We start from the raw sequence: 24,170 nt of genomic DNA on the forward strand, positions 1-24,170 counted from the left end.
GTTTCTGCACCAAGGATTTTGGGAACCCAGATAACCGATTGGTTTGAGCTGATTTTTTGCTCTGCCGTTACAACGAATATCGGATATAACGAACTAAATTACTATCCCGGTACTACTTTGTTATAAATAGGTTCGACTGTAACACATCATGCACCCTTTCATACTTCAACAAATGAACAAAACAGACTAGCTTCAACACACGAGCAAGCAAACACAACACAGACCACGCACGAGAGAGCGTGAATGGTGGCCCCCCCCTCACCTGTTCCCGCTCGGGGTGGTAGGTGAGCAGGTGGAACATGCAGGTGACCGCGCGCAGCTTCAGCTTCTCCACCTGGTCGAAGGAGGCCGTCTCGACGCGCTGCAGGAAGGCCGCGTACCGCTCCTTCAGCAGCTCCTCAAAGTGCCACAGCACCAGCTGCCGACACTCCACCGGGCCCGTGCCAGCGACGCTCTCCAGGGGACGCTGAACGTTGTCAAAGGAGACAGATTCTGGTCGAGGATATTTTCTCTATCCTAAATGAAAGGTCACCCCTTAAAACACGTTAAAGCAGCAGCAGCCATGGAGACAAAGCACAAGTTTGGTTCATTTGAAAGACTGCCCCGTTAGAATCATACTGACACCACTTGTAACACATGGTTCGCTCAAATAGGTTATACAATTAGGAAAAAAGGGAATGGTTCTGCAACCCGCTAGCTCATTTCCCTACGCCGTCATATGCCCAGCTGTGCGATTGGCTGAGGCCTGCAAAAGCAAACGCAAATTAGGCAGGGCTTATAAGCTTGCCGAATGAGCCATTTGCGCCTAAATGTAATGCATATTCATTCTACAGCAGTAAGAATGGCTGGGGAAACAATGAAAGTGATGAAAGAACACGTAAACATACAAGTACCAATGCACACTGCACTTTGTACTGGGCACACTATGCTTGTTTTAGCTGCACAGCAGTCCGCCGCTTTGGATTTTTCTTACACGACACTGGCTGATTGGCGTAAGTGGCGTTGTCTTACGTGACCCTGTTTGTTGAGGATACCCTATGTTTCACGAACAATTACTTTCTACAGTAACAAAAACAAGCCAGGTGCAAATACGGTCAAAAACAAAGCAACGGCGGACAACAGTCCGTGTCCGAGTTAGGTAGCACCATTCGGGAGGACTGACGGCAAGCAAGGCTGCCGTTTGAATACCCGCCCTTGTGACTCTATGGCACACGTCCCGCAAAGACATGATTAGGCAGGAGAATAAAAATTTTAACCTAAATTGATTAATTTCTCAGTGAATACGGCATCGTTTGCTGTCGGACAAGCGCTGGGGGCACTGTAAAACATGAAATCTTTCAAATAAAATGAACTTGTATTATGTCTGCATGGCCCCTTAAACTCAAACAGTTTTGCTGATAGCACGCTAGAAATTTTGAAATTGGAATTTTTAGCCCTAACAGCCATACATGGCCCGCCAAAATTAATTCTGGCAACCCTGACAGAGAGCCATGCGGCAACCCACTTTTAACTGCACGTGAGATTAAAAGAGGTACTTCAAAACTTGCTTCCAGCTCAAACAACAATAATGTGCAACCGTTCCCATTCTTTCATGCAGTTTTTGAATCACGTGTTGAAATTGACGGACTTGTTTCGACAGGTAAGGTAGTGCCGTGTTTAAACACTACAGGCGCTACTACCTTTCAGACTTCGGATATTTTATTGCAAAATTAAAATCAGTTACGCCTGTTAATTTAGAAATTCCTCACAGTTGCCCCAGTACATAGAATGCTGGCTTTCAGATGAGCTACAGGACATGCACTTCACAAAAATCAGTTGTCTGTCCCTTTAAAAACACTGAGAAAAAGCAGTCAGGCCCAAATCCAGCGCTTCAATTGTCGACCAGCTTAATAGTCAAAACTTCCCGAAGAAGAAATTTGACATCCACCTGGTATGTACCCATACAACTACACAGGCGAGCTTTAAACGTCTTCAAATCATTCCTGTGTAGCCATAAAGCTGCATATTGTCATGCGCTAAAAGCAACTCCTGTCCTAAGAACTGCTGTGGACTCTGATTGGCTGATGGAGATTCACCTTGAAAAGCGAGATCATTACCATTTGTGGCTCTATGTGCTTTTGTGTGGCAACAAATTGTTTTGTTGGTATAGAAATTAATGATCAAAACTGTCTTTTCTTCCCTTCCAGTTTCCATGCCATCTTCCATGACATACAAGAGCTCATCATTAGTCATGTAAAGCTGGCAGGAAGCAAGAGGCACAGGAAAAAATATTCCATATTCCAACAAAAAATTTTGTTAAAAATTTTAACAAAATTTTAACAAGGCTGAAAGCTCGATAGTCTAGTTGCCAGTGCTAATAACCTTACACTTCCGCCGCTGGCTGTTGGGCTGTACTCCGCTGGCAGTACATGAAAGCTTTTGTTACCACAGCAGTTTCCATTTACTAAAATGATTTTTTTACTTTTTCTATCACCCATTTATGGCATCAATGGGATACACTGATGAGAAAACATCCCAAAATTGTGCCTGTGCTCTCAGCTGGTGGAAATATATTGTGCTACTTCCACAGTTAACTCTACCCTCGGTAAACAGCCTGTACAGAGCAGGCTGCACTAATGGGTTTGTAATTCTTACAATTCTAGACATCCCAATTCTTGAAAAGTAGAGTAAGGGTGTTGTTTTCTCAGACTAGTGGTATGGTTAATATCCCGAAACATTACGAGAAAAAAATTGCAATATTTCCTAGTACAATATCAATCCCTTTCTTAACAAGCCCACAGTTACTTCATCATCTCCTGCATGCAGCTTCAACCTTGTCTTAAGTTAAAAGTGGACACATCACGCGAGCATCCACAAATGGATGTCACAGCCGAGCACTCACCTGGCAAAAGGGCCTCAGCTTTTTGTCAGGTATCAGGAGGTCGGACAGGAACAGATCCCTCAGAGCATCTGCACACAAGCCACAAAACACAGGCACGTACACTCACGACTAGGCAAAAAAGCTGCACTGCATCTCACAAACACTACACAAGAACACGTTTCACCACATGAGCTCAGGTTGCCCACCATCTTGATTTGAGCAAGACAGCCTTGATATTGAAGATCCATCACGTCGTCTGTATCTTTGCAGTATTTTTGCAGGATTTTATGTAATATTCCTGTCACACCGCAGATCTAAAGACATTTAAAGCAAATGTCATTTGATCTAAATGTCAATAATTCAACGCTACACGGGAATACCAAATGGCATTTGAGGCGAATGACATTTAGCAGCTAACTGATGTTCGGGAGCTCATTCAGCGCCCAAATGAGTAGCCTCAGCAGCAGTGGCGCGTCACTAGAGAAGAAAGTTTCGTAATAAATCGAAAAATACTGTTTCTAAAAACTGTTAGTAAACTTATATCTCCTCCTTCATGTTGTTTTTTTTTCAAATAAAGAGAGACAAGCAAGTTATACCAAAAACAAAAATCTCGTTCCCAATGTGCACGCTACCCTAATACGGATTTTTTTCGAACTTGTCTTGGCTTGTGATGTCTACTGGTGTCCCCTAAACCGATAATTTTCACAATCCTTTCTTATGTTTTTAAAAATATATTATGTATCTAGATACACTTGAAAAATAATTTTGTGGTTTTGCGACCTCGTTAATCGTCACCGCTATTACTATCAAATGACATTTGTTTCGCCGTGTATACCCGCACGACCAAAGTGAATGTCATTCACTTTGAATGACATTTTATTTGTCATGTGACTGGGGTATAAGTGTTTAAATCCCAAAATTGGCTTTGAGCACAAGTGGACCGTCATTCCAGTTCCCATTTCTTAGGGTCAGACACATCGCTGTCTATTGTTGAAAAGAGAGACCATGGCGGCGTAGCCCAAGAGTGACCATGGCATGTTGTACCCTACTGACTGCCCATCCCCGATGGCTTTCCGAAATAAGCGGCATCACTATCAGTTCCATATTCTGCCTAGTGTGATGTTATCACACTCCGGTTTAGTGTGAAGAGTCGAATAACCAGGCGCCTGTCCTGTCTTTTCCTGTGAACCTTTACCGTATTTCTTCAATTATAAGGCGGTCACAATTATAAGGCGAGAGTGCAGTAGGGAGAGTAAAAAAAAACTAGCCATATATATATATATATATACTGAGCTTTGAATATACGGCGAGGTATGACTTGGAGACTATGAATTTCGAAAAAAAAAAAAAAAAAGTCGCCTCATATTTGAATAAATACTGCACTCTACCGCCTTCACCTTTACAAGACACAATCAAACCAACAAGCCCAGCAACACAGACAAGTCCAGTATGCCACCAACTTTCATGGGAAGCAGCTGTTCTTTCATACATATGTGCAAACAGACAGCTGGGCATGTGCCACTCTTTGCAATGAGAAAGGGTCGCAATGATGGCTTGGTGGGCTAGTTGATCGATTGCTTGATTGATTAGAAGGGTTAGCGCACCAACGCTACATAGGCAATGAGGCGCGCCGTAGTGGAGGGCTCTGGATTAATTTGACCCCCTGGGGATCTTTAACATGCACCGAAATCTCGTACACATGGGCGTTTTTTAGATGCGACACTGAGAGGAGCATCTCTTGCTGGTGGCTCCTTCCTGCGTCGTCATTGTCCGCGTCCGCACAGCTGCGTCTCTCTTCTGCTCACCCCCTCTCCTCTCGCCGTGATAGCGCGCCCTCTCCCCCAAACATCAACATCTCTCACTCCGGCGGTGGGCGGCGCTGTGCGCGGCGCAGCACGCTGTCTCTTCTCCTTCGGGCGCGCTGCGCATATAAGCGGAGTGCCGCGCTCCGGTCGACGGTCGTGTCCCCCCCCCTCCCTCCCTCCCTCCCTCCCTCCCTCCCTCCCTCCCTCCCTCCCTCTCTCTCTCTCTCTCTCTCTCTCTCTCTCTCTCTCTCTCTCTCTCTCTCTCTCTCTCTCTCCCTCCCTCCCTCCCTCCCTCTCTCCCTCTCTCCCTCTCTCTCTCTCTCTCTCTCTCTCTCTCTCTCTCTCTCTCTCTCTCTCTCTCTCTCATCACCCGATGATTGCTCACGCAATTCGAGTAATCGACCCAACGGAAACGCACAATGGAACCCCCTTCAGCGTTGCATCACACCAGGGTTCCTGCAAGGGGAGGTGGGCATAATTTTTTGCTTTTCCCCTCTATCGGAAAAGCAACCGCCGCGACTGGGAATCGAACCAGCGTCCTTGGGCTCAGCAGCAGCAGAATGGTGGGCTAGTGGTAACACATCTTTAGAAGGGGGTGTTACAGTGAGCTAATATAAGGGCACAAAGGAGAAAGACCGGACAACGCACTGAAGTACGACTGACACTTTATTCAAGGCAGAAACCCATGTGTATATGTGATCGCAGCTGATGGAAAGGCTTGCAAAGGCACGCCGAAACGCACACTTATCATCTCGCCCACTGCCCACTACGTAGCAAGGTTCAGATAATCTACTTTTGTTTTTTTACAGCGCAAACAAAGGGAAGTGAATTCATGCATCGTCATTACAGTCTTGAAAAAGATTGCAGGCGTGCTAATGCGTGTATCTTTATTATGAGCTTAAAAAAAATTGCAATAAAGATGCACGTATTAGTGTATGGTCAGTTGTGCTCCCAAAAAGCAAAAACGTGTTATCTGAACCTTGCTACGTAACAGGTAGTGAGAAAGATGATAAGTGTGCGTTTGGGTGTGTTCTAAGTGCAGAGAACTTTAGGGGCTCGCCTTGTCGTCATAGCTGGCTTGCTCGCTGGACCCAAATAGAGCCACATGGTGTTCCGTCGTAGTGGTGTAACCCAGAGGCTTCGAAAGCCAAGCGGTTTATATAGTCATAAGCATTCGAAACTTGTGAGCCGCTGCCGCTTCTCATACATCCCCCCATTGTTTAGCTCAAAGAAAACTGTAGGTACATTCCAAGCAAAATATGCATAATTAACCAGCAGCGCCTGCGTTCATTTAGTTAGCAACGCTCGTTGGGTTGGTTTTCAGGACAGTAAGCAAAAAAAGTTCCAGTGCAACGTTGGCACAAGCGGGAAGAAAAGCAAGCACAAAAAGAACAGAACTCCTGCTGGCGCAGTTTCAGGCAGGGGGCGTGCGAGCATTGTGAAGGCGGGAAATTTGAATTGCATTGGGTGGTAGCAGTGGGTCGATAACGGCTGTACAGCCCATTATGGCGAATCACTGCTCTGCACTTCCGACAGCTTTCACAGTGAGTGGAACGGCTTTAATTTTTTGGGTATACCGTACTTACCCGATTCTAACTCGCACTTTTTTTCCGGAAAAATAGGCCAAAACACCGCATGCGCATTAGAATCGGATACGAAACCGAAACTGCTGAAACAGCAGAAATTTTGTCCCATTCATCACCATCACCATCTTAAGATGGTGCCAAAACTCCTAGCAACGATTTTTCAGATGGAGGAAGCCTAGGCAGCCTAGGCGCCTAGGCTTTTCTATTGGCGTTCACACAAATCGTCAAATCGTTCCACTTGTGCGCTTGATAACCGCAATGGCACCAGTGGCAACGACGGTGCACCGCTTCCACGAGTGGCTTACGAGCAGCACTATCGCGTTCAAACCGAGCGGTCGGCTGAAGCGTGCGCTTCTGGAGAAGCTTGCGGGATGGGCGTGCGAGGCATGGGCCGTGATCCCATCGACCATGGTTCAACGTTCGTTCAAAAGTGTGGCATCGCGAACGCGCTTGACGGCACCGAGGACGAGATGTTGTGGTCAGCGGAAAGCGACAAGGAACTCTCGGAGAGCGACGAGGAGTGAGATTACTTCGGGAAATAAATCGGCTGTTTCTCTTGCATTCGTTTTTCTGGGTAACAAAGTTCCGTGCGCGTTACAATCAGAGGTGCAAGGTTTTTCGTTTTTTTTGCCAGAAAAATCAGGTGCGCATTAGAATCGGGGGTGCGTTAGAATCGGGTAAGTACGGTATATCTGTCTCTGCCTTGATTAAAACATCAGTTTTAGTTCAGCGCTTTGTCCTGCCTCTCTTCTTTGTGCCATCATCTTAGCGTGCTGTAGATTAGATCCCTTTTAGAGCGAGATTATCTGAGAATTCTCAGATTTTATCTCAGAGATTATGTAAGAAATTCTCGGATAATGAATGGCAGCCTAGCATTGTCCCTGAAGAAGACAGTGTATGACAGCTGCATCTTACCGGTACTCACCTACGAGGCAGAAACTTGGAGACACACTAAGAGTGTTCAACTTAAATTGAGAACGACTCAGCAGGCAATGGAACGGAAGATGATAGGTGTAACATTAAGGGACAAGAAGAGAGCGGAGCGGGTCAGAGCACAAACGCGAGTTACAGACATATTAGTAGAAATTAATAACAAGAAATGGGCGTGTACAGGGCATGCAATGCGAAGGCAAGATAACCGTTGGCCATTAAGAGTAACAGAGTGGATCCCTAGAGAAGGCAAGCGTGGCAGGGGGCGGCAGAACATTAGATGGGCAGATGAGATGAAGAAGTTTGCGGGGATAAATGGGTCACAGTTGGCACAGGACCGGGGTAATTGGAGATTAATGGGAGAGGCATTTGCCCTGCAGTAGGCATAGATAGGCTGGTGGTGTTGATGATGATATAGAGAGAGACTCTGCACAGCCCAGTGTGCCACTCACCCATGGCGAGCAGGCACTCCTTCTTGCCCTTGGGCGTCACCATGTTGGTGAGGGCGTCCAGGCTGGCCAGGTTGTGCACGGGGCTCTCCTGGATGAGCAGTGTGTGCGCCGCCACCTTGTCGGCCAGCACCCCTCTGGCCAATACCGTGCGCACCCAGCGCATCTCCGACGCCCGGGAACGGGACTCCAGCTCTGAAAAGGCCGCCGACACCAGTCACAGTTCACCGACACAAGCTCAATCCACAAGCTCCTGCTCATACACTTTTATTTTATTTCACTTTAAGGGGTGACACTGGTCTTAAAACAGCTTCCTTTAATTTCTAAGTAAACTCTGTAAAACTGGTCAGCCTTGCTGCCTTTTTTCCACTGATTTCAAATATACCACTATTTTTTTAGTAAGTCAATTAGTTCCCAAGATAATTAGAGATAATTGATCATTTTCGGTCAAACAATAGGCAAAACAGTGTAGGTCATAAAAATGTAATCTTAACATTTTCCAGTGCTATGAACCCTGGTGAATGCAGTAAGAGAATCAGTTTTTTAATGCACTGCTTGGAACGAAAATGAAAGCATGATGGCTGACTGATTAGTGAGGGAAGAAGCCTGCCTTGCAGTGTATAAAGGTTTACTCTGTGTTTTTTAGATACAATGAGCTCACAGAAAACCTTTATTTACACTTATTTCATGTGCTTAGCCACTTCGGAACTGTTTATTTCAAGAAAACATCTATAGATGCTTCTCCAACAAGCTCTCGCCGTTCACCACTTTTGTGAAGTCACGAACCACAGTACCCAAAAGCATACGAGGTGCCGTTCCGTTTTCACATTTTTGGCATTTTCTGCCTTATTTAACATCTGCTGGTTGCGAGAATGGTGTATTTAGGTTCTCGGCACCGTAATACATCGATACAGGCCAACTTGTTCCCACCCTTCAGTGTCCCTTTAAGGGCTTCTACAACAGCATCCCACAGAAATCACATTCATGCTTACGTTTCTTGTAAAGAGCCTTGTCATGCTCAAAGAGTTCCTCCGCTAACTTCCGCTTGGCTGAAACCAGTTCTTGGGGGTTGTCCATGACCGCTGGGGAGTCATCTTCAGGTAGCTGCATTGGACGAAAAATTGTAAAACGTGCATTAACAATGTTGTTTCAAACATTTTGTCGGCCTGCTCAGTGAAAGCAACAAGAGGGCATCCACACATGCAAAGATGTGATTTTTGTTGTAATGCCAGGGTTTAAAATGTTTGGACAGAAATTCATGTTGTGCACTGATAGGGGCCCACACACGGTCATAACATTCAATCCAACTTTTGTTAAACTGCCCATTGAGAGCTTTATCTTTGTTTTACCATTTGAACAGTGCATCCTTTTATATAACGTAAAGCCTCTATTTTTGCCACTGCTGTAATGCATGTAGGCAAACAAGTTAATGCCCACTATTTTTATAACAAGAAAAGTTCTAGCTCTAAGTAAAATGTGCATGCATCTAAGTAAAATGTGCATGCATCTAAGTAAAATGTAAGCATGTGAACAAGTAAACATGCATCTAAGTAAAATGTGCAGCAAGGTGCGCCAACACATTGTGTTACCGACCAACTACCGTAGCACTAGCTTCCGAACAAATTCAGCGTGAAATTGCCGCGTCAAATGAGAAAATCTGGAAAGTTCATTACTAGCCCTGCATCGTCCGAGGATTACCAACGTGAAGAGGGTATTATAACAGTGAAGGAGGGATAAAGCGCTAAACTGGGCCCCGAGACACCAACCATCCAAGGGGATCAAAAAGCCTTTGGCAAGTGCTGGGTTTGTCACGATATGACGCCGCGAAGAGGGATGTCAAACTTTATTTACTTCGTATTCCCAATACTGGGAACTGCGTAGAGAAAATGAACTTTCAAGCTTGACATGGGCACTGATCATGGGGAAACGTAAGCGAGAGGTTGCCTGCCATGTGCGGTCAATACATTGATGAAGCCGAAAGCGACAATTGGCGTTCAGAGTTAACTTTTATTTCCCCTTATTTGAGGCCCATCGGTGGTCCTAACAGCAACGAAAGTCGAAATCAAGAAAACCACAAACATACAGCAGCTAACGCAGACTTTCTAACGCACTAAGCAGTGTGACGAAGCTGGTAAAAACACAAGCTGGCGAACGACCACGCTTACCTGTTCGTACCACTTCTTGTTTGGCTTGACGAGCATCTGGGTGAACTTGACGCTGTTCGAAGGCTCGGCGTCCGGCGCTGGCTTCTCAACATGGTTTTGTATGTCATCACTTTCCCTTTTGTGGATCTTAATTTTCGGTAAACGCTCTTTTGGACGCTTTTTCTTCACAGCGTTGTGAGACCGCACGTCGCCAGCCATCGCGCTGGGCGCCGCCATTGTCACTTTCTGGTTGCCAGACTGAAAACTGTGTTACGGCTGCTCTTCCCCATGAAGAAACAACAAAGTCATAAACAAATTATCACCAGCAACGCGGTTCGCAAACTCGGGGTTAGTAAACTTCGCGCATTACATAAAAAAAATTATCCCATACACTCCGGGAAGATGGTTCACCAGCAAAGAATTTGAGGACTACTCAGCGAGCAATATGGAACGGAAGATTATAAGAGTGCGGAGTGGGTCAGGGAACAAACGCGTGTTAAAGACATATTAGTAGAAATTAAGAAGAAGAAATGGTCGTGGGCAGTGCATGTAATGCGAAGGCAAGATAACCGTTGGCCATGAAGAGTAACAGAGTGGATCCCTAGAGAAGGCAAGCGGGGCAGGGGGCGGCAGAAAGTTAGATGGGCAGATGAGATCAAGAAGTTTGCGGGGATAAATTGGTCGCAGTTGGCACAGGGCCGGGTTAATTGGATCTACGGGATAGGCCTTTGTCCTGCAGTGGGCGTAGATAGGCTGGTGATGATGATGGCCATGTTGACGCGCTCCGCCTGATACCCATGGCTGATACCTCACCGCCTCCGCCGTCGTCGCTTGAGCCAGCTGCGCTTCGCAGTAGCTCGCTGCGTGCTCGCTCTGCTGCGGGGGATGCTCTTTACCGCTCCGTGTGATGCGCCGTTCCTACGGCCTTGTAGCTACGGCCTTGTCCCCCTTCTAACTCCTCCACGACCTGGTTATTTCGCGCATGCGCATAAGGTTGTGCAGGAGGAGTTTTCTGCGTACACGGGACCGCCAGATTTTCTTTCGCGTAGCCATATAAAGCTTCGATTTAAAAAAGTAAATACGATACATTCTGAACCTAAACTATGCTGAAAACCTTGGCCGCGGGCTAACTTGAGTCTGCGCAAGCAAATTATTCTTCCCCTCTCTCTCCCGCAGACAGGCACGCACACGCGCGTATTTATTTCTACTTTTTATGGATTTAACTGTGGTATAAAATTAAGCTGGCTAACCTCACAAAGGAACTTAAAGGGGAATTCAAATTTTACTGACGGGCTCCATGCATGGTTCGCATTAATCAACCAATTAAAACATCACGTCGCTATAAGTTATGCATCATTGAAATTTGAAAAATAGGAGGCATGTGGATATTGATGGAAGAAAAACAGTGAAAAAAGAGACACAGACAGAGAGAGGAGGGCAAGGACTGCGTTGATCAATGTCTCAGCGCATGTCGCCCTCCCTCTGTCCGTGTCTCTTTTTGTGCTGTTTTTCTGCGATCCTGTACCAACACGCCCAGCTTTCCACGTGCATACTGATTGGTATGTCCTACAATGAGTGCTCCGCCATGGAGCCGGGAGATGCATCTTAAAATTTCCCGGTAGAACAATGTGCCTTTGTGTTTGGCACTCTTTGCCCATGTCGGCCTTGCGCCAATAAAATTAAACCATCATCATCAGAACAATGTGCAGCAAGAAGACGTATAGTAAAACTGAAGCCGTTTTTATTAAATGAGGTATAACCGCGCAATATAAATCCCTAGGCGGGGTGCTTGTGGTTGTGGAATCTTTATGGGAGGTGTTGGAGGGGTGTATACGCCTCGAGCTTCGCGATCGCTGCGCCGCCTGCCGCCGCTTCTCAGCGGCGTTGACGGGATTTGCGCTGCGTGGCTGATAGGTGCTCGTGCAGTGTTTTGGTTCTGTTTCGCTTCTTTTCGCCTTTTCGCGCCCTAAAAAAACTTGTTATGGTGACGTCTATAGACAAAGAGTACGTTTAGGTCACTTAAAAAGCAGCTGCGTCTTCGTAGAGTACGCGATCGCCTGCAAGAGCCACCCGGAGACGCGGTTCTGCGCGCTTCGTCGCCGCTCTTCCGGGCGTCGGCGACGGCAGCAGCATATCACCCATGTCACCTCCAAAACATCAGGCACAAATGAATTCTACTGTCGCATCGTTTAGACCTGATATTGCCACAATGAGAGGTTGGCTTCATTTTGCAGCGTGGGTAACGAACGCGGCTTCGTTTCGAATATATACGTCGCAGAAAAATGTGTTTCGGGGATGTGATTATCCAATCCCGGACAATAACTAATGCCTGTTATAAGAATATAAACCATGCGAAAATGTTAAGTAAATTCCAAGCCTGTGCTCGTTAAATATGTGCTCACACACGCCCTATAGCAAGAACCAAGGCAAGTTAATGAAACCACGAGAAAAAAATGCTGTGCAAGTGCGGAATTAAGAAACATAATACCTCTAAGAGAAATGAAAAAAAAAAAAAACAGTGCAGCTTATTCTGACATGCTAGAGACGTTCGTCGAAACTTAAGCCAGGTAGGGTTCACTGGACCAACTATACGCGAAATGCACTGCTTTTTCGCGAGACATCGGGGGGGACGCTGTGTACAAATGCGGAGCGGAATCAAGCAATGAACGGTTTAGTAATCCCGCACACAAATGTCGCGTTCACTTTCCTTCTGTTTTTCTACTTCAACGAAGACCTGATCATACGGCGGACGCATTTTTGAAAGTATGCAGGGTAGGCTGTTCAACAATTAAGCGATGAAAGGTGTCGTTGGAAGAGTGTGGTATGTGATAAGGCCCTCTGATTTCAGTTTCTTCTTTATTCTGCAGGCTCCCTGTGCTATCTGACGATATTTTGAAGGAGCATTTAGTCGCGGACGCGGATTATATTCTAGGCCCGTCTCCGCGCTGCTCGCAGAGGATATATGTAGCAGATGAATGTTTGCAGGCGCTCACCTCACGACAAGACGACTCTGTCGTGTGCTGATCCACGAGTATAATTAAGGATTGTCCATCGTACTTTCGTTGAATATTCCCGAAATAACACAGACTGGCTTGTAAATGGTGGTGATCAATATCTGAGGTATAATATTGGCAAACGTAACTGGCGCGCTGTCAGGTATGAGTGCTCCGCTGATTATGTAAGCGCAGAAAACCGATTTAAATCGTAGTGTATAGCCGTAGCATGAACATCTGAGGAACCGGTGGTTACGGAGACAAGGCTAGTTAATTCCGGTCACTGTAACTACAATCGGCTCCATCATACGCCGGTTCCGCGACGCTGGCCTGTGGCACACATCTGGCGCTTATACAGACCGAATACACCCCACTAAGATCGCGTCAGAAACATTTACACTCTCGTAAACACACCCCATTTGCGAACAGAGTGACTGCTCCACATAAACATGGATTTCAAACGCCCGCAAACGGTAAATCTCAGTCGTGAACGTGCCGCAAAAGCAGCGGTGGCACTGGGAAGCGGGGCGCGGACTCCCGCGGCTGCTTTCGAAACGGGCCGCTAGGGGGATTTCAGTGGCGCCCCTACAGGCCGCGCTCGAGGCGTATACATCCCTGAACTGCTGTGTTCACATGCATGCTTTGTCAGCTCAAGGCAAACTTAACTGCTACAATATGTGGTATGAAGCTTTATGTGCTGTTTGCAAGCATCAGTTTTTTTATGTGCCCATGATGACGTGAGTGTGGCACGTACGTGATGTAACCACTAGTTGTTAGCACGAATGGCATGCGTCATGAGCTCGAACGGTTGCATCAATCGACTCCGTGCCCAACCCCAACCATTGCTTGATCTGTGATTGTCCTTGCCATGAATGACGATTATCTGGCGCAACTAGACAAAAAGAGCGCAGAAAATGCTCCGAGCGCAAAAAGAGATGATGCTGTGCAAAGATGCACTACAGCAAAACCGACAACACGAAAAAGGGCGCAGTTTGGGTATATTTATGCAGGTAACTTTGGATGCTTTAGTTCAGCGATCACCGCACTAAATGATTCTTAAATGTTTTCAGTGCAGGCTTGAGGAGGTAGCAAAAAAAAAAAATATCCCGGGCCATCTTCACTAATGTGAAACCTGGGAAGGGGTGAAGCATGCAAATTATAAATGTATTTTTGGTGCCTTGGAGTTTTTGCCCACGGAGATGAAACCCTTGGAGGGTAGAGGTACACAGCTTTGCTGTAAAAGTCACATCTTTGAAGCATGAAGCGTTCTAGTGCAAGGCATAAACGAGTGTCCCAATGTTTTAGTACCGTGACTGCATGAGACGAATGACGATTACGAGGGCGACGACAGGAGACGCCAACAGCCCCAGCCCCAAAGGGGCTTTGCCCCTAAGAGGAGTAAGCAGGGAGCTTTTTCTTTCACCTTGTTGTGTGTTGTGACCGTTTCATTTTGATCTTCTTCACAAGCTTCGAAAGATGAACCTATCATATTGTATTTGAAATGATAACCTAGCACAAATTTTGAGTCAGGAAACCAAGTTAAAAAGGCTATAGTATTTTTTTTTTTGCCCCGTCAACAATCATTGCATCACCTCGTTTTTTTAGGCGTCTTTCCACAGCATTCCTGATGACGAACAAGCAAGCATGCAAGGCATGGCTGACCACCACAAAAAGGGACCACCCATTTAACATCATGACAGCCCGAGTTTGTCCCCAAAACTTTGCCAAAGATTTCTTCGATTCAGTTGCAAACTTGTAACTCCGCTCTCGGTGCCAGTGCGATTGAATTTTGGAGGCATATGTCTCTTCGAAGTCGTATGGGAAATGGAGCAAAACAAACAAGTACACACACCATTCATCAGTCATTACGTGCAAACAAACAGCACGAGGCAGGCAGTGACGACTCACGACATGAAAAAACACCTGCTACTCCAATCCGAGAGCGAACTGTTGTTAGGCAACTGTGTAGCATACGTGAAATGCCACCAACTGCAGGTGCTATATCAATCCAATCCAATCCCAACCCAATCCACTCCTGGCAGGACTAGCGACTTTATGACATACCGTGCAAAATGCCATCATTGAAGAATCAAAATGATTGCATATGCCAATAGCTGTTGCTGTAGTTCATATCTCCTTGGACTGATTGTATGAGAATTTTTCTTGCCTACATCCCAAAATCGGTAGCGTTAACTCGAATTGGGGTCATTGCCTCTCCCTTAGTGAGGAAGCTGACCTCAACATCAATTTGCAAAGTGATTGATTGATTGTAGGGTTTAATGCGCCGACACATTGCAGGCCATGAGGTGCACCTTAGTGGAGGGCTCCGGATTAATTTTGACCACCTGGGGATCTTTGACGTGTACTGACATCCTGTACACACGGGCGCTTTTGGTGTTTGCCTCCATCAGAAAAGCGGCCGCCGCAGCCGGGAATCGAACCTGCATTCTCGTGCTCAGCTGCACAATGCCTTAGCCACTGATCCACCGCGGCGGGTAATTTGCAGTGTGGATCCACTACCAGAGGTAGCAAAGACGTACCTTTTTCCATGACCACAGACCTCAAGTATTGAAGCTTAAGAAAAATACAAAATGGGAGGGAGCACAATAAACAAACATTTATTAACAACATCGCTCGCAAAACTGCAATTCACAACGAGCTTAATAAGTCTGAGAACGAGAAGAAGAAAACAATACGATATAAAAATATCATCACATGGGGGAAGGGATCACATGAGAGAACCCGCAATTCCTTGCACTCGCACACCTACAGGTTGGTTTCCCGGGTAGTTGCCGGCGGGCATAACTGGTGTGTGAATAGGCACTTGTTAAACTATGCGAAAAACTTAACATCGCAAACACTTCGTTAGCAACAAACTTAACAGAAACGCGTGACTTCCAAAAGACAATAACTTAACAACACTCAGAGCCAGTCACACGCTGCTGCAGTTTTTGTACAGAGCAATTAATCACGCTGCCGTGACATCACTGAGGGCATAACACCGAACATTCTCTCACGACATGGCGACTGGCACTGGAAGAAAAAATAACTATATACATAAGTAGGTGGAAAGGAAAATAAGAGAAACAAGTGTGCCACATGCGCTCTCCCAGTGACTGAAGTCTGCAGGGAACACAGCAGCTGACTTTAGAAAATTGTGTGCATGTTGGCACGTTCATTCCAAAAGATGGCATCAAGGAAAGGCACGTGACTCTCAAATGAAAAAAATGTGCTGTCATCAAGATGAAAGAACGTGCATGTTTTTATTCGCCATCAGTTCCCGGGAGCCTGAAAAATTTTTCTGATGTCACAATGACACTTCCCTAGGTCACTACTTCTGCCGTATTACGATTCCTGCTAGGTTTTCAGGGTTGTGCTCACGACAATGATGAAATTCTTTGATCACACTAGATGTCAATGCGTTTCTACAAAACAGCATGAACTATCGGCTAAGTATAGTAACTGTGCCAATGAACACACAATGTATCTCAAGTATGATGATCGTTGGCGAAAAACACTGTACAGGACATTAGAGGCAAGATTTTGTACAATGCTCAAGAACAAAACGAAAAAATGTATCTGACTAGTCAGTCTGAACAACGTTAACTTATCTCAAGACCAGATAAGTCGTATGCCTCACTAAGACAAGCCTGAGTGTCATTACGAAAAATAGAGGAGATCACAGGGTAAGTAGCAGATTTAACCTAACTATATGAAATGAATCAAGGCAGTTGAGTTGGTTTCACACACAATGCTGATCTAGCGGTGCCCACCAATTTCCTGGTAGGTATGCCAGCCGTTGACGGTAACTAGAGTTACTGTATATGCTCTGCAAATGCAACTCAAACGACCCTTCACAAATCACGCAGTTTTGCAGGTGTATCGTTCCAAACAAGCAGCTATATACAATCATAGTTTGGAGGCATTTATCCTGAAATCTGGTTGTACAAAAAAAAAGCAAACATCAAATTCTTTTTTGATTTCCACTAAGGCATCATGAATGACGCAGCAAATCAAACAGAATGCACAGTAGACAGTTATGTGACCACACTGCCTGCCAAGCCCAATAAGTGAGTCAATTATACAATAAGTTCTGGAAATACACAATGCCAAATTTTCAAAAGAAAATGAATAAGAAAAGAAGCCACATGCAAACGACCGCATAAATCAAAAACTGAATGCGTAGCTTTGCATTTAGGTCAAATTAGCGACGATTGGCTGCATTAACAATTTCAATATGTCTAGCTAATTCTATAACTGTTTTTTTGTACAGCCCGCCTGCCTGTTTTATCAAGAACTCATGGATTAGCCTTCCACCCTGCACAGAAAGACAGTTTTCTTAGCTGCCAAAAGGAATAAATTTTTTGCAGACAATGCGCGAACCAAGATGAGAACAACCGATTCATACCACCTGCGGTGGTTGAACGGGTCACTGGGGCCTTTGTCAGTGTCCATTCTTTGCACCTCAGTACACTACTCAATGCAAACAAGGGGGAAACCAGCTGCCATCAACATCACATACACACAGCCTCACGAGCGACCTCAAGTTCCTAACGTGTTTCTACAGGCGAACAAGATGTCAACAGAGCAAAACGAGAGCACAGGCAGCATGAAGTTCACAATCATATTTTGGTATTGATGCTTCACGTTCCACTCGAACACTTATTGACAACAGCAAATCATTACTTTGACTGAATTCTAGAACTAGTACCATTGCATCCATGGTACACAATTGGAGCACCTACACGCAGCCAGTGTTTTACTTTGTGCACGTGCTTTCGCCCTGTACACACCCCAGGTACACTATCCCACGACGAGTTCTCTGCTCTGATATATCTGCTTCAAGACTCGGCATTCATTACCGTACTCTGTGCAGTTGCTCGGCATTCTCTGTGACAATGCAAAAACTCAATTCACCCAGACAGACGCCAAGTGGATCATCATCATCAGCAGCAGCAGCAGCCTATCTACGCCCACTGCAGGGCAAAGGCCTCTCCCATAGATCTCCAATTATCCCAGTCCTGTGCTAACTGCAACCACTTCATCCCTGCAAACTTCTCATCTCATCTGCCCATCTAACTTTCTGCCGCCCCCTGCCACGCTTGCCTTCTGTAGGGATCTGCTTTGTTACCCTGAACGACCAACAGTTATTTTGCCTTCGCATTACATTCCCTGCCCACGTCCATTTCTTCTTCTTAACTCCTACTAATATGTCCTTAACAGCGTTTGTTCCCTTATCCACTCCACTATCTTCTTATCCCTTAATGTTACACCTATCATCTTCCGTTCCATTGCTCGCTGAGCCGTCCTCAATTTAAGTTAAACCCTCTTAGTGAACCTCCAAGTTTCTGCCCCGTAGGTGAGTACCAGCAAGATGCAGCTGTCATACACTTTCTTCAGCGACAATGGTAGGCTGCCATTCATTATCTGAGAATGCCTGCAGAATGCACTCCCCCCCATTCTGATCCTTCTAATTATTTCTGCCTCATGATTGGGACCCAGGGTCACAACTTGGCCTAAGTAGATATACTCGCTTACCACTTCCACTGCCTCGCCACCTATCTCAAACCACTCTGCTCTCCCAAGGTTATTGAGCATTACTTTGGTTTTCTGCCTATTAATTTTCAGCGGATCATTGCATGCTAAATGTTCCACTGTCTTAACAGCAATCGACAGTGGCTGGAAGCGACGCACAGCCCCATGGGTTTAAGCTAGCTTTATAAGTCCACATAAGATTTTTCTGAATTGTATGGGAGCATCTGATTGATAATAGCAAAGATGCAATGTTATTTAGGGACCTTCTTCTGGTAATTTGAAATTAAGGACGCCCTCAAGTATCAAACCTAGTCAAAATGTGTTTTTACAGCTACAGCTGAAGGCAGTCCCAAGGAAGAGGACTGCAATCCACGAAGGAACATTTTTAGGTATGAATCTCCACCATTGCCTGCAAGTAACCTCCCACTGCGCGGTGACCTTTCTTTAATAGTACAAACATGATGACTAAGAATAATTTACGAAACGTATGAAAAACAACATTGATTGCTATTATCCTCTCATTTCCAGACAACTTCAGGGTGAAGAACTTTCCTTTTTCTTGACCTATCAGTTTAGTACTGCTTTTTATAGTACAATGAATATACTGAACACCACACCTCTGTTCATTGTGTGTGAAATGGCCGCATTCAGAAACGATCATTGCAAGTGACAATGAAAAAAATTTTGGTCCTCCCCTAACAATTCAGCGTTTCACGACACGTGAAAATCGGTCGTGGACCATTTTGTGATGGGAGTTCTTTAAAACAGAGCTGTATTTGGCATGCTTCACATGTTGGTATTCCAAACAACTTGAGTCTCTTTAGCACTGTGCACAAACACTCATGGCAGCGACACATCAATTATGGCAGAGGTGGTGAATCTTGAGGAGCGTCTCTGGTGACATCATCAACAGGACCCGTGGAACCCGGAAGAGTCTTTGGGGGAAGGAAACCTTTCCAGAGCTTGTGCACTTCTGCCGGAAGGTGATGGTGCCAACTCTTGAGGTAATAGCGGGTGTACTTCCGGAGCTGGCGAAACTTGCAGAAGGTGGCGTCGCCATCTGAGACCTGCTTGGTCTTGACAAGGAAGCCGTTTTGCTTGAAGGTGTCTTCCAGCTTCTGCTTTATCAGTGACCTCTGACTGGGCTTTCGGAGTCCCCGGGGAGCCTCTGACGGCGATGGACTAGTTGATGGTCCGGCCCGGCCACTTGTTCTTGGATCCCGGCAGTTCTGGAGTACGGCCATCAAAGCGGACCTGCCATCAGTTGCGGAGCAATCTGGATATGGCGGCTGAACAGTGTGCGATGGCCTCACGCTAGCGGCAGCTGACGTGGGTGTAGAATAAAGGGCATAGCCGAATGGAAGCTGCGTTGTCGATGTTGCTGCTGACACGACCGACTGATGCCCGAGGGCCGTCATTGGACTCGGCTGGGAAAACGCACTGAAGAGCCTCCGGCTGGGTGGAGTGTTTAGCGGTGCTTCCAGTGCAACCTGTAGTGGAGACTTCTCGAAGCAACTGGATGCCGAGGCACTCGGATGCAGGCCCTGGTACGGAAGATGGCGGTAATGTTCTGAAGGCACACCAGGCAGGTACGGCTGTGAAGAACAGGTGGGCAAGCAACACGGCACGAATGGCGACGTACTGCTGACGGAAGACGATGATGGGAACCAACACTCGCCCGCACCAACACCACAGTCTTCCGATGCACGAGCTCTCGTCTTGAGGGACAAGTCCAGAGGGTGAGACCCGCTAGCGACGTCGTCGCTTTCTAGGAGAGACAGGTACTTCCGGTAGGGAACAACCCTGCGTGTTTGAGAGGGTTTCCTACGGTTACGCTTGGATAGGCAATCAAAAAGGATCTCTGATTGCCTGGCGGAGTCCGCACTGGTGTCTATGATGGTAGGCGAGGGCGGAGAGGTCGAGTCCGTCCGCACAGGCAGACCGTTAGTACCACAAGATGATGCTAGTTCACTGAAGAGTGCACTCCCACTGGCCCGAATGAAATTTGTGGGTGTGACTGTAAGTGCTTCTTCCGGTACAGGCATGAGTGAACTTGATGTGACGGCACTAACCACAAGTCCCTGATTAGACACCTGATGATGTTGATGCCGGGTTTCTTCCGGACTCGCCCGGGGCACATCGGTACTCCTCTCTGGACTTAAACGAGGTGGAAGACACGCTGGGGCTGGCTGACGGCGCGCTACCTCAGCACGCAGCCTCGAGGCCAGCTGAGTCGACGACGGCTTCTCCACATCAGCGGCCTCGGTCGATGCAGAGAAATGGTGCCTCGCCTCCGCCGCGGCCTGGACGGGGGCCGATGACGGTGCGGGAGCGTCCGAAGAGGACACGGACCACTGGGACACCATGATCTGCTTGGTGCCGTGCTCTTCCTGGAGCTTGCACTCGGCGTGCACTTTCCAGACGTCGTCGTGCGAGCCATCGTCCTTCTCCGAGGTGATGCTCTCGGATGGGATGAAGTTGTGGAACTTGAGGCAGCGGTTGGCGCCGCCTCGTCGGCCGCTGCGGCTGCGCGTGGTGCGGGGTTGCTGCGACTGCTGCGGGCGACAGAGGAATGCCGGCTTCATGGAGCCGCTGCGGCCGCGCCGGCGCGGAGACAGCACGCTGAAAACATTGCCGTTGGGCGCGTGGAAGAGCCGCTGAAAGTAGCCGGACTGCCCAGGTCCCCTCCGGTCATGGTCCGTCGAGGAAGCAGCTCTGCATCGAGAGAGGAAAGGAGGTACTGAATAACTTTTATGCATGCGGGATCTAAAAGAATGAGGCGAGTGCAACATTCATTTACCATGTCGATGGTTTGACGGAAACCCGTCTGGTCGGGACACATGTTCAAGTAAGAATGGAGACACTGATCAAAAGAAACTGTTACAAACTTTAAAAAACTTTAAAACAACAACAAACAATGCGTTTCGGCTTCGCTGCGGAAGCCTTGTTCATGGAACGCTCGTTTTAAAGTTTTCAACAGTTTCTTTTGGTCGGTGTCTCCGTTTTTATTTCAACACGCTGGAAGAAGCACAGCTACTCTAAAAAGAGATACACTGGCTGTGTAAAAGTATTACTGGCTGTAACTTCCTGAGCTACTACTGTTGTATAGCCCTAGTCGAGTCTGTGAGGGCCGAAAAGGAAAGGAAACCATGCTCCCAAGCAGCTTCCTATAAATCCGAAAGCGAAAAATTACTGATGGCAAGTACGTCTAACCTGTACTTTTCAATATACATGAATAAATTTGAAGTTTTAATAAGTTGACTATAGCAACAATACGCCTGTCCTATGCAATACGTAAAGATAAAAATTTGAGGACTGAGTTAGCATCAAATAACATGGTAAACCAAAGGAGACAACTGCAATAGTTCTTAAGGTGGCCGTCAAGGATGTTTTATATTTTCCCCAGTCTAACGATTAAACGATACCTTTACACGTCTGCTAAGTTGTTAAATGTGTACGTGAAGCTTGATCTCAGTGAGAACGAGAACAAATCCCTTCTGTGAAAATCAAAGCGCAAGACCATCGACATCAAATCGCAAAACCATTGACTAACGCAATGAAACCATTTCATTTTGCTGAGCTTTACCCGAAAGCATGGCGGAGTGAACCAAGCGCGGCCTACCCATGCCGCAGCCAACGGTGAATTAGCTGACGCACCTTCTCCAGAGCGCATGCGCGATGTGGTGTAATGCGGCGAGCAAAGCATGCAAGCGCCTACTGCGCCGAGGAGCGACAGCTATAGCTAGGGGCGAGGAGGGAGAGAGAGGGCAATCTCAAGGAGCAGGGTTTTGCGCGACAACACTGAAGGTGCAAGCCACTGTGGCGTGATCTGGCGCGTCACTTGCGTGCGCGCGCCAGCTGCGAACGAGGCAGCGACAGCTGCGGGAGAGCAGAAAGGAAGGGCGGTTTAAGCGAACAACAATGACGGCGCAAGTCAGCCAATACAAAGCTTCACTTGAAAAATAATTATTTCAGTTTATTGATATCAGTTAAAACTATTTACCGTATTTTTGCGATACTAGGCACCCTCCCCTACTTTCGAAAAAAAAAATGGAAAAAAAAAGCTTGCATGCGAATCTAGGCACCCCCTTTTTTAAGCAACCATCGCACGCTGGATTTCAGACGCGCTGATGCCGAGTCGTTTGTGAAGTTTTCAATTACAAACCACTTCTACGGAACAGAAGAACGTACGGGGGGATACTGAGAGTTGCGGCCCAAGCGGCACAACGGACTCGAACAGTAGTGAGGTTGACTGAGCATCATACATAAGTAGTACGTTCACTGTGGGTACCTATTTTTCTTTTGAATGTTTGCCAAATAAAAAAATTGTGGTTGATTCCTCTGCCATAGGAATCGGCAAAACCCGAAAGTGAAATGTGCAGCGAAATCTGCAGCTGAGCATGATTTGCGGGTTGGCGGCTGTCTTGTGGGTGCACTTGGCGAGCGACATCCTGCTGGCGGGTCGCTTCGGAAAAGGTGTACTGGCGTCATTTCCGTGACCGATATGACTTTCATGTAAAAATATAAAACTCGAAAACGAACTACCTTAAGTATAACGTACTCTTGTTCTAAAGGTTGCTTCCCCGCAAGATGACCCTATGTGCAGGGGTGCACCCTTTACAGGCCGCTTGCTTTGTTGTACTGGCGTCACTTCCGTGACGAATATGACGTCACTCAAGTGTTTGTGTATCCCGGAATAAAACACTTTCTTGTTAAAATTCGTCTTTGCGCCGTCTCGTCGAGGAACAAGCCCGAGATGAAGTGACAGGGAGGGGGTAATTTATGTTTTTCAAACATAAGCACCCCCGTCACTTTGGGCGTCGCGAGCATGGAAAAAAAAGGAGTGCTTAGAATCGAGTAAATACGGTATATCAGTTTGTGGCTGCAATTACATCAGTTTGTGACGACAGGTTCACTCCAGTCTCCTTTCACTTTCAAGACAAATATACATGACGCGCACGAGCGAGTGTGTGTGTGTGTGAGAGGACTTGTGTAATGAAAAGCGGAACGCTAACAGTCAGGAACGCCAACGATTGGGCAACGTAGTTTTGCTGTTTTATGAAATAAGTACTAAAAATGAAAGGAAAAATATGACACAAACATGCTCGCAGTCGCAAACTTTGGCTAATGCTCCTGATGCTCTATAAATAGAGGCACATGTGCCCCATTTTCTGGCATACTTATTTATGCGTATGAACTCGTATTTAAGCTCAAATGTGGTAGCCAGCACTGCTCCAATAAAGCGGGACAAAAGGAATATTGCCGTAAACCATGTATGGGTTTGTTTATTTATTGTTTGTTTACTGCCCGGCCATGCTCGGCTCTGTTATCTGTGTCCCAAGCGAAGCGCGTCTTCCATTCTCTATTTTCATGCCGCACGGGCTATCTCGATCAGATAAGCAGGCTGTTTCGCCCTAACGTCACTAGCCTAGAAAAATCTCATTTGATCTACAATGTTCTGGATGTAAATCGACGGTTCCAGAAACACTCGCGCCGAAAGATAAAAGCCTGAAGAGCAGACGCCGCGGCATTCGACTCTCGACGCTTGCCTATGCACGTCACTTTCTCGACTGCTGTTACGCCGCCTGTGTATTCTTTGAGTTGTTAGGGGAGCACAAGCTCGCTCCAATAAACTTGTTTTCTTTGAAGACAACTGCGTCGTCTTTGGCTTCGTGACAATATTCCGGCCGCGGATATCACTGGACCGCCCACTACACGCTAGAAGGTGCCGTGGCCGCGCTGATTACCTCCCCCCCCCCCCCCTCCCTTAGCATAAATACGATCACATTGCATAATTGAACACAGTGAGAACTGACGGCGTTCTGGTGACTCTCTTGGGGAGTCAACAATACTTCCCTCTAAGGATTC

General features: G+C 46.6%; 2 protein-coding genes across 4 annotated transcripts in view; both read right to left on the reverse strand.

The window, feature by feature from the left end:
- Noc1 (Nucleolar complex protein 1) overlaps positions 1 to 10,036 on the reverse strand; it is a 57,205-nt gene extending 47,169 nt beyond the window's left edge. Inside the window, exons 1-5 of the mRNA XM_077673948.1 lie at positions 9,796 to 10,036; positions 8,623 to 8,734; positions 7,634 to 7,825; positions 2,882 to 2,949; positions 263 to 466 (exon numbers count right to left, since the gene is read on the reverse strand). Coding sequence (XP_077530074.1) covers positions 263 to 466; positions 2,882 to 2,949; positions 7,634 to 7,825; positions 8,623 to 8,734; positions 9,796 to 10,011 — 792 coding nt within the window. The 5' untranslated portion in view covers positions 10,012 to 10,036. The remainder of the gene's footprint in view (positions 1 to 262; positions 467 to 2,881; positions 2,950 to 7,633; positions 7,826 to 8,622; positions 8,735 to 9,795) is intronic.
- Positions 10,037 to 15,368: 5,332 nt separating this feature from the next.
- The window catches only part of LOC144142441 (uncharacterized), a 39,944-nt gene continuing 31,142 nt past the window's right edge, over positions 15,369 to 24,170 (reverse strand). For all 3 annotated transcript variants that reach the window (XM_077673949.1, XM_077673950.1, XM_077673952.1), the window contains one exon: positions 15,369 to 21,017. In XM_077673949.1, coding sequence (XP_077530075.1) covers positions 19,163 to 21,017 — 1,855 coding nt within the window. In that variant the 3' untranslated portion in view covers positions 15,369 to 19,162. The remainder of the gene's footprint in view (positions 21,018 to 24,170) is intronic.

Source organism: Haemaphysalis longicornis, unplaced genomic scaffold, assembly GCF_048455015.1.
Source record: "Haemaphysalis longicornis isolate Haplotype H1 unplaced genomic scaffold, Haemaphysalis longicornis Haplotype H1 scaffold_6, whole genome shotgun sequence".
In the NCBI taxonomy this organism is placed as follows: domain Eukaryota; kingdom Metazoa; phylum Arthropoda; class Arachnida; order Ixodida; family Ixodidae; genus Haemaphysalis; species Haemaphysalis longicornis.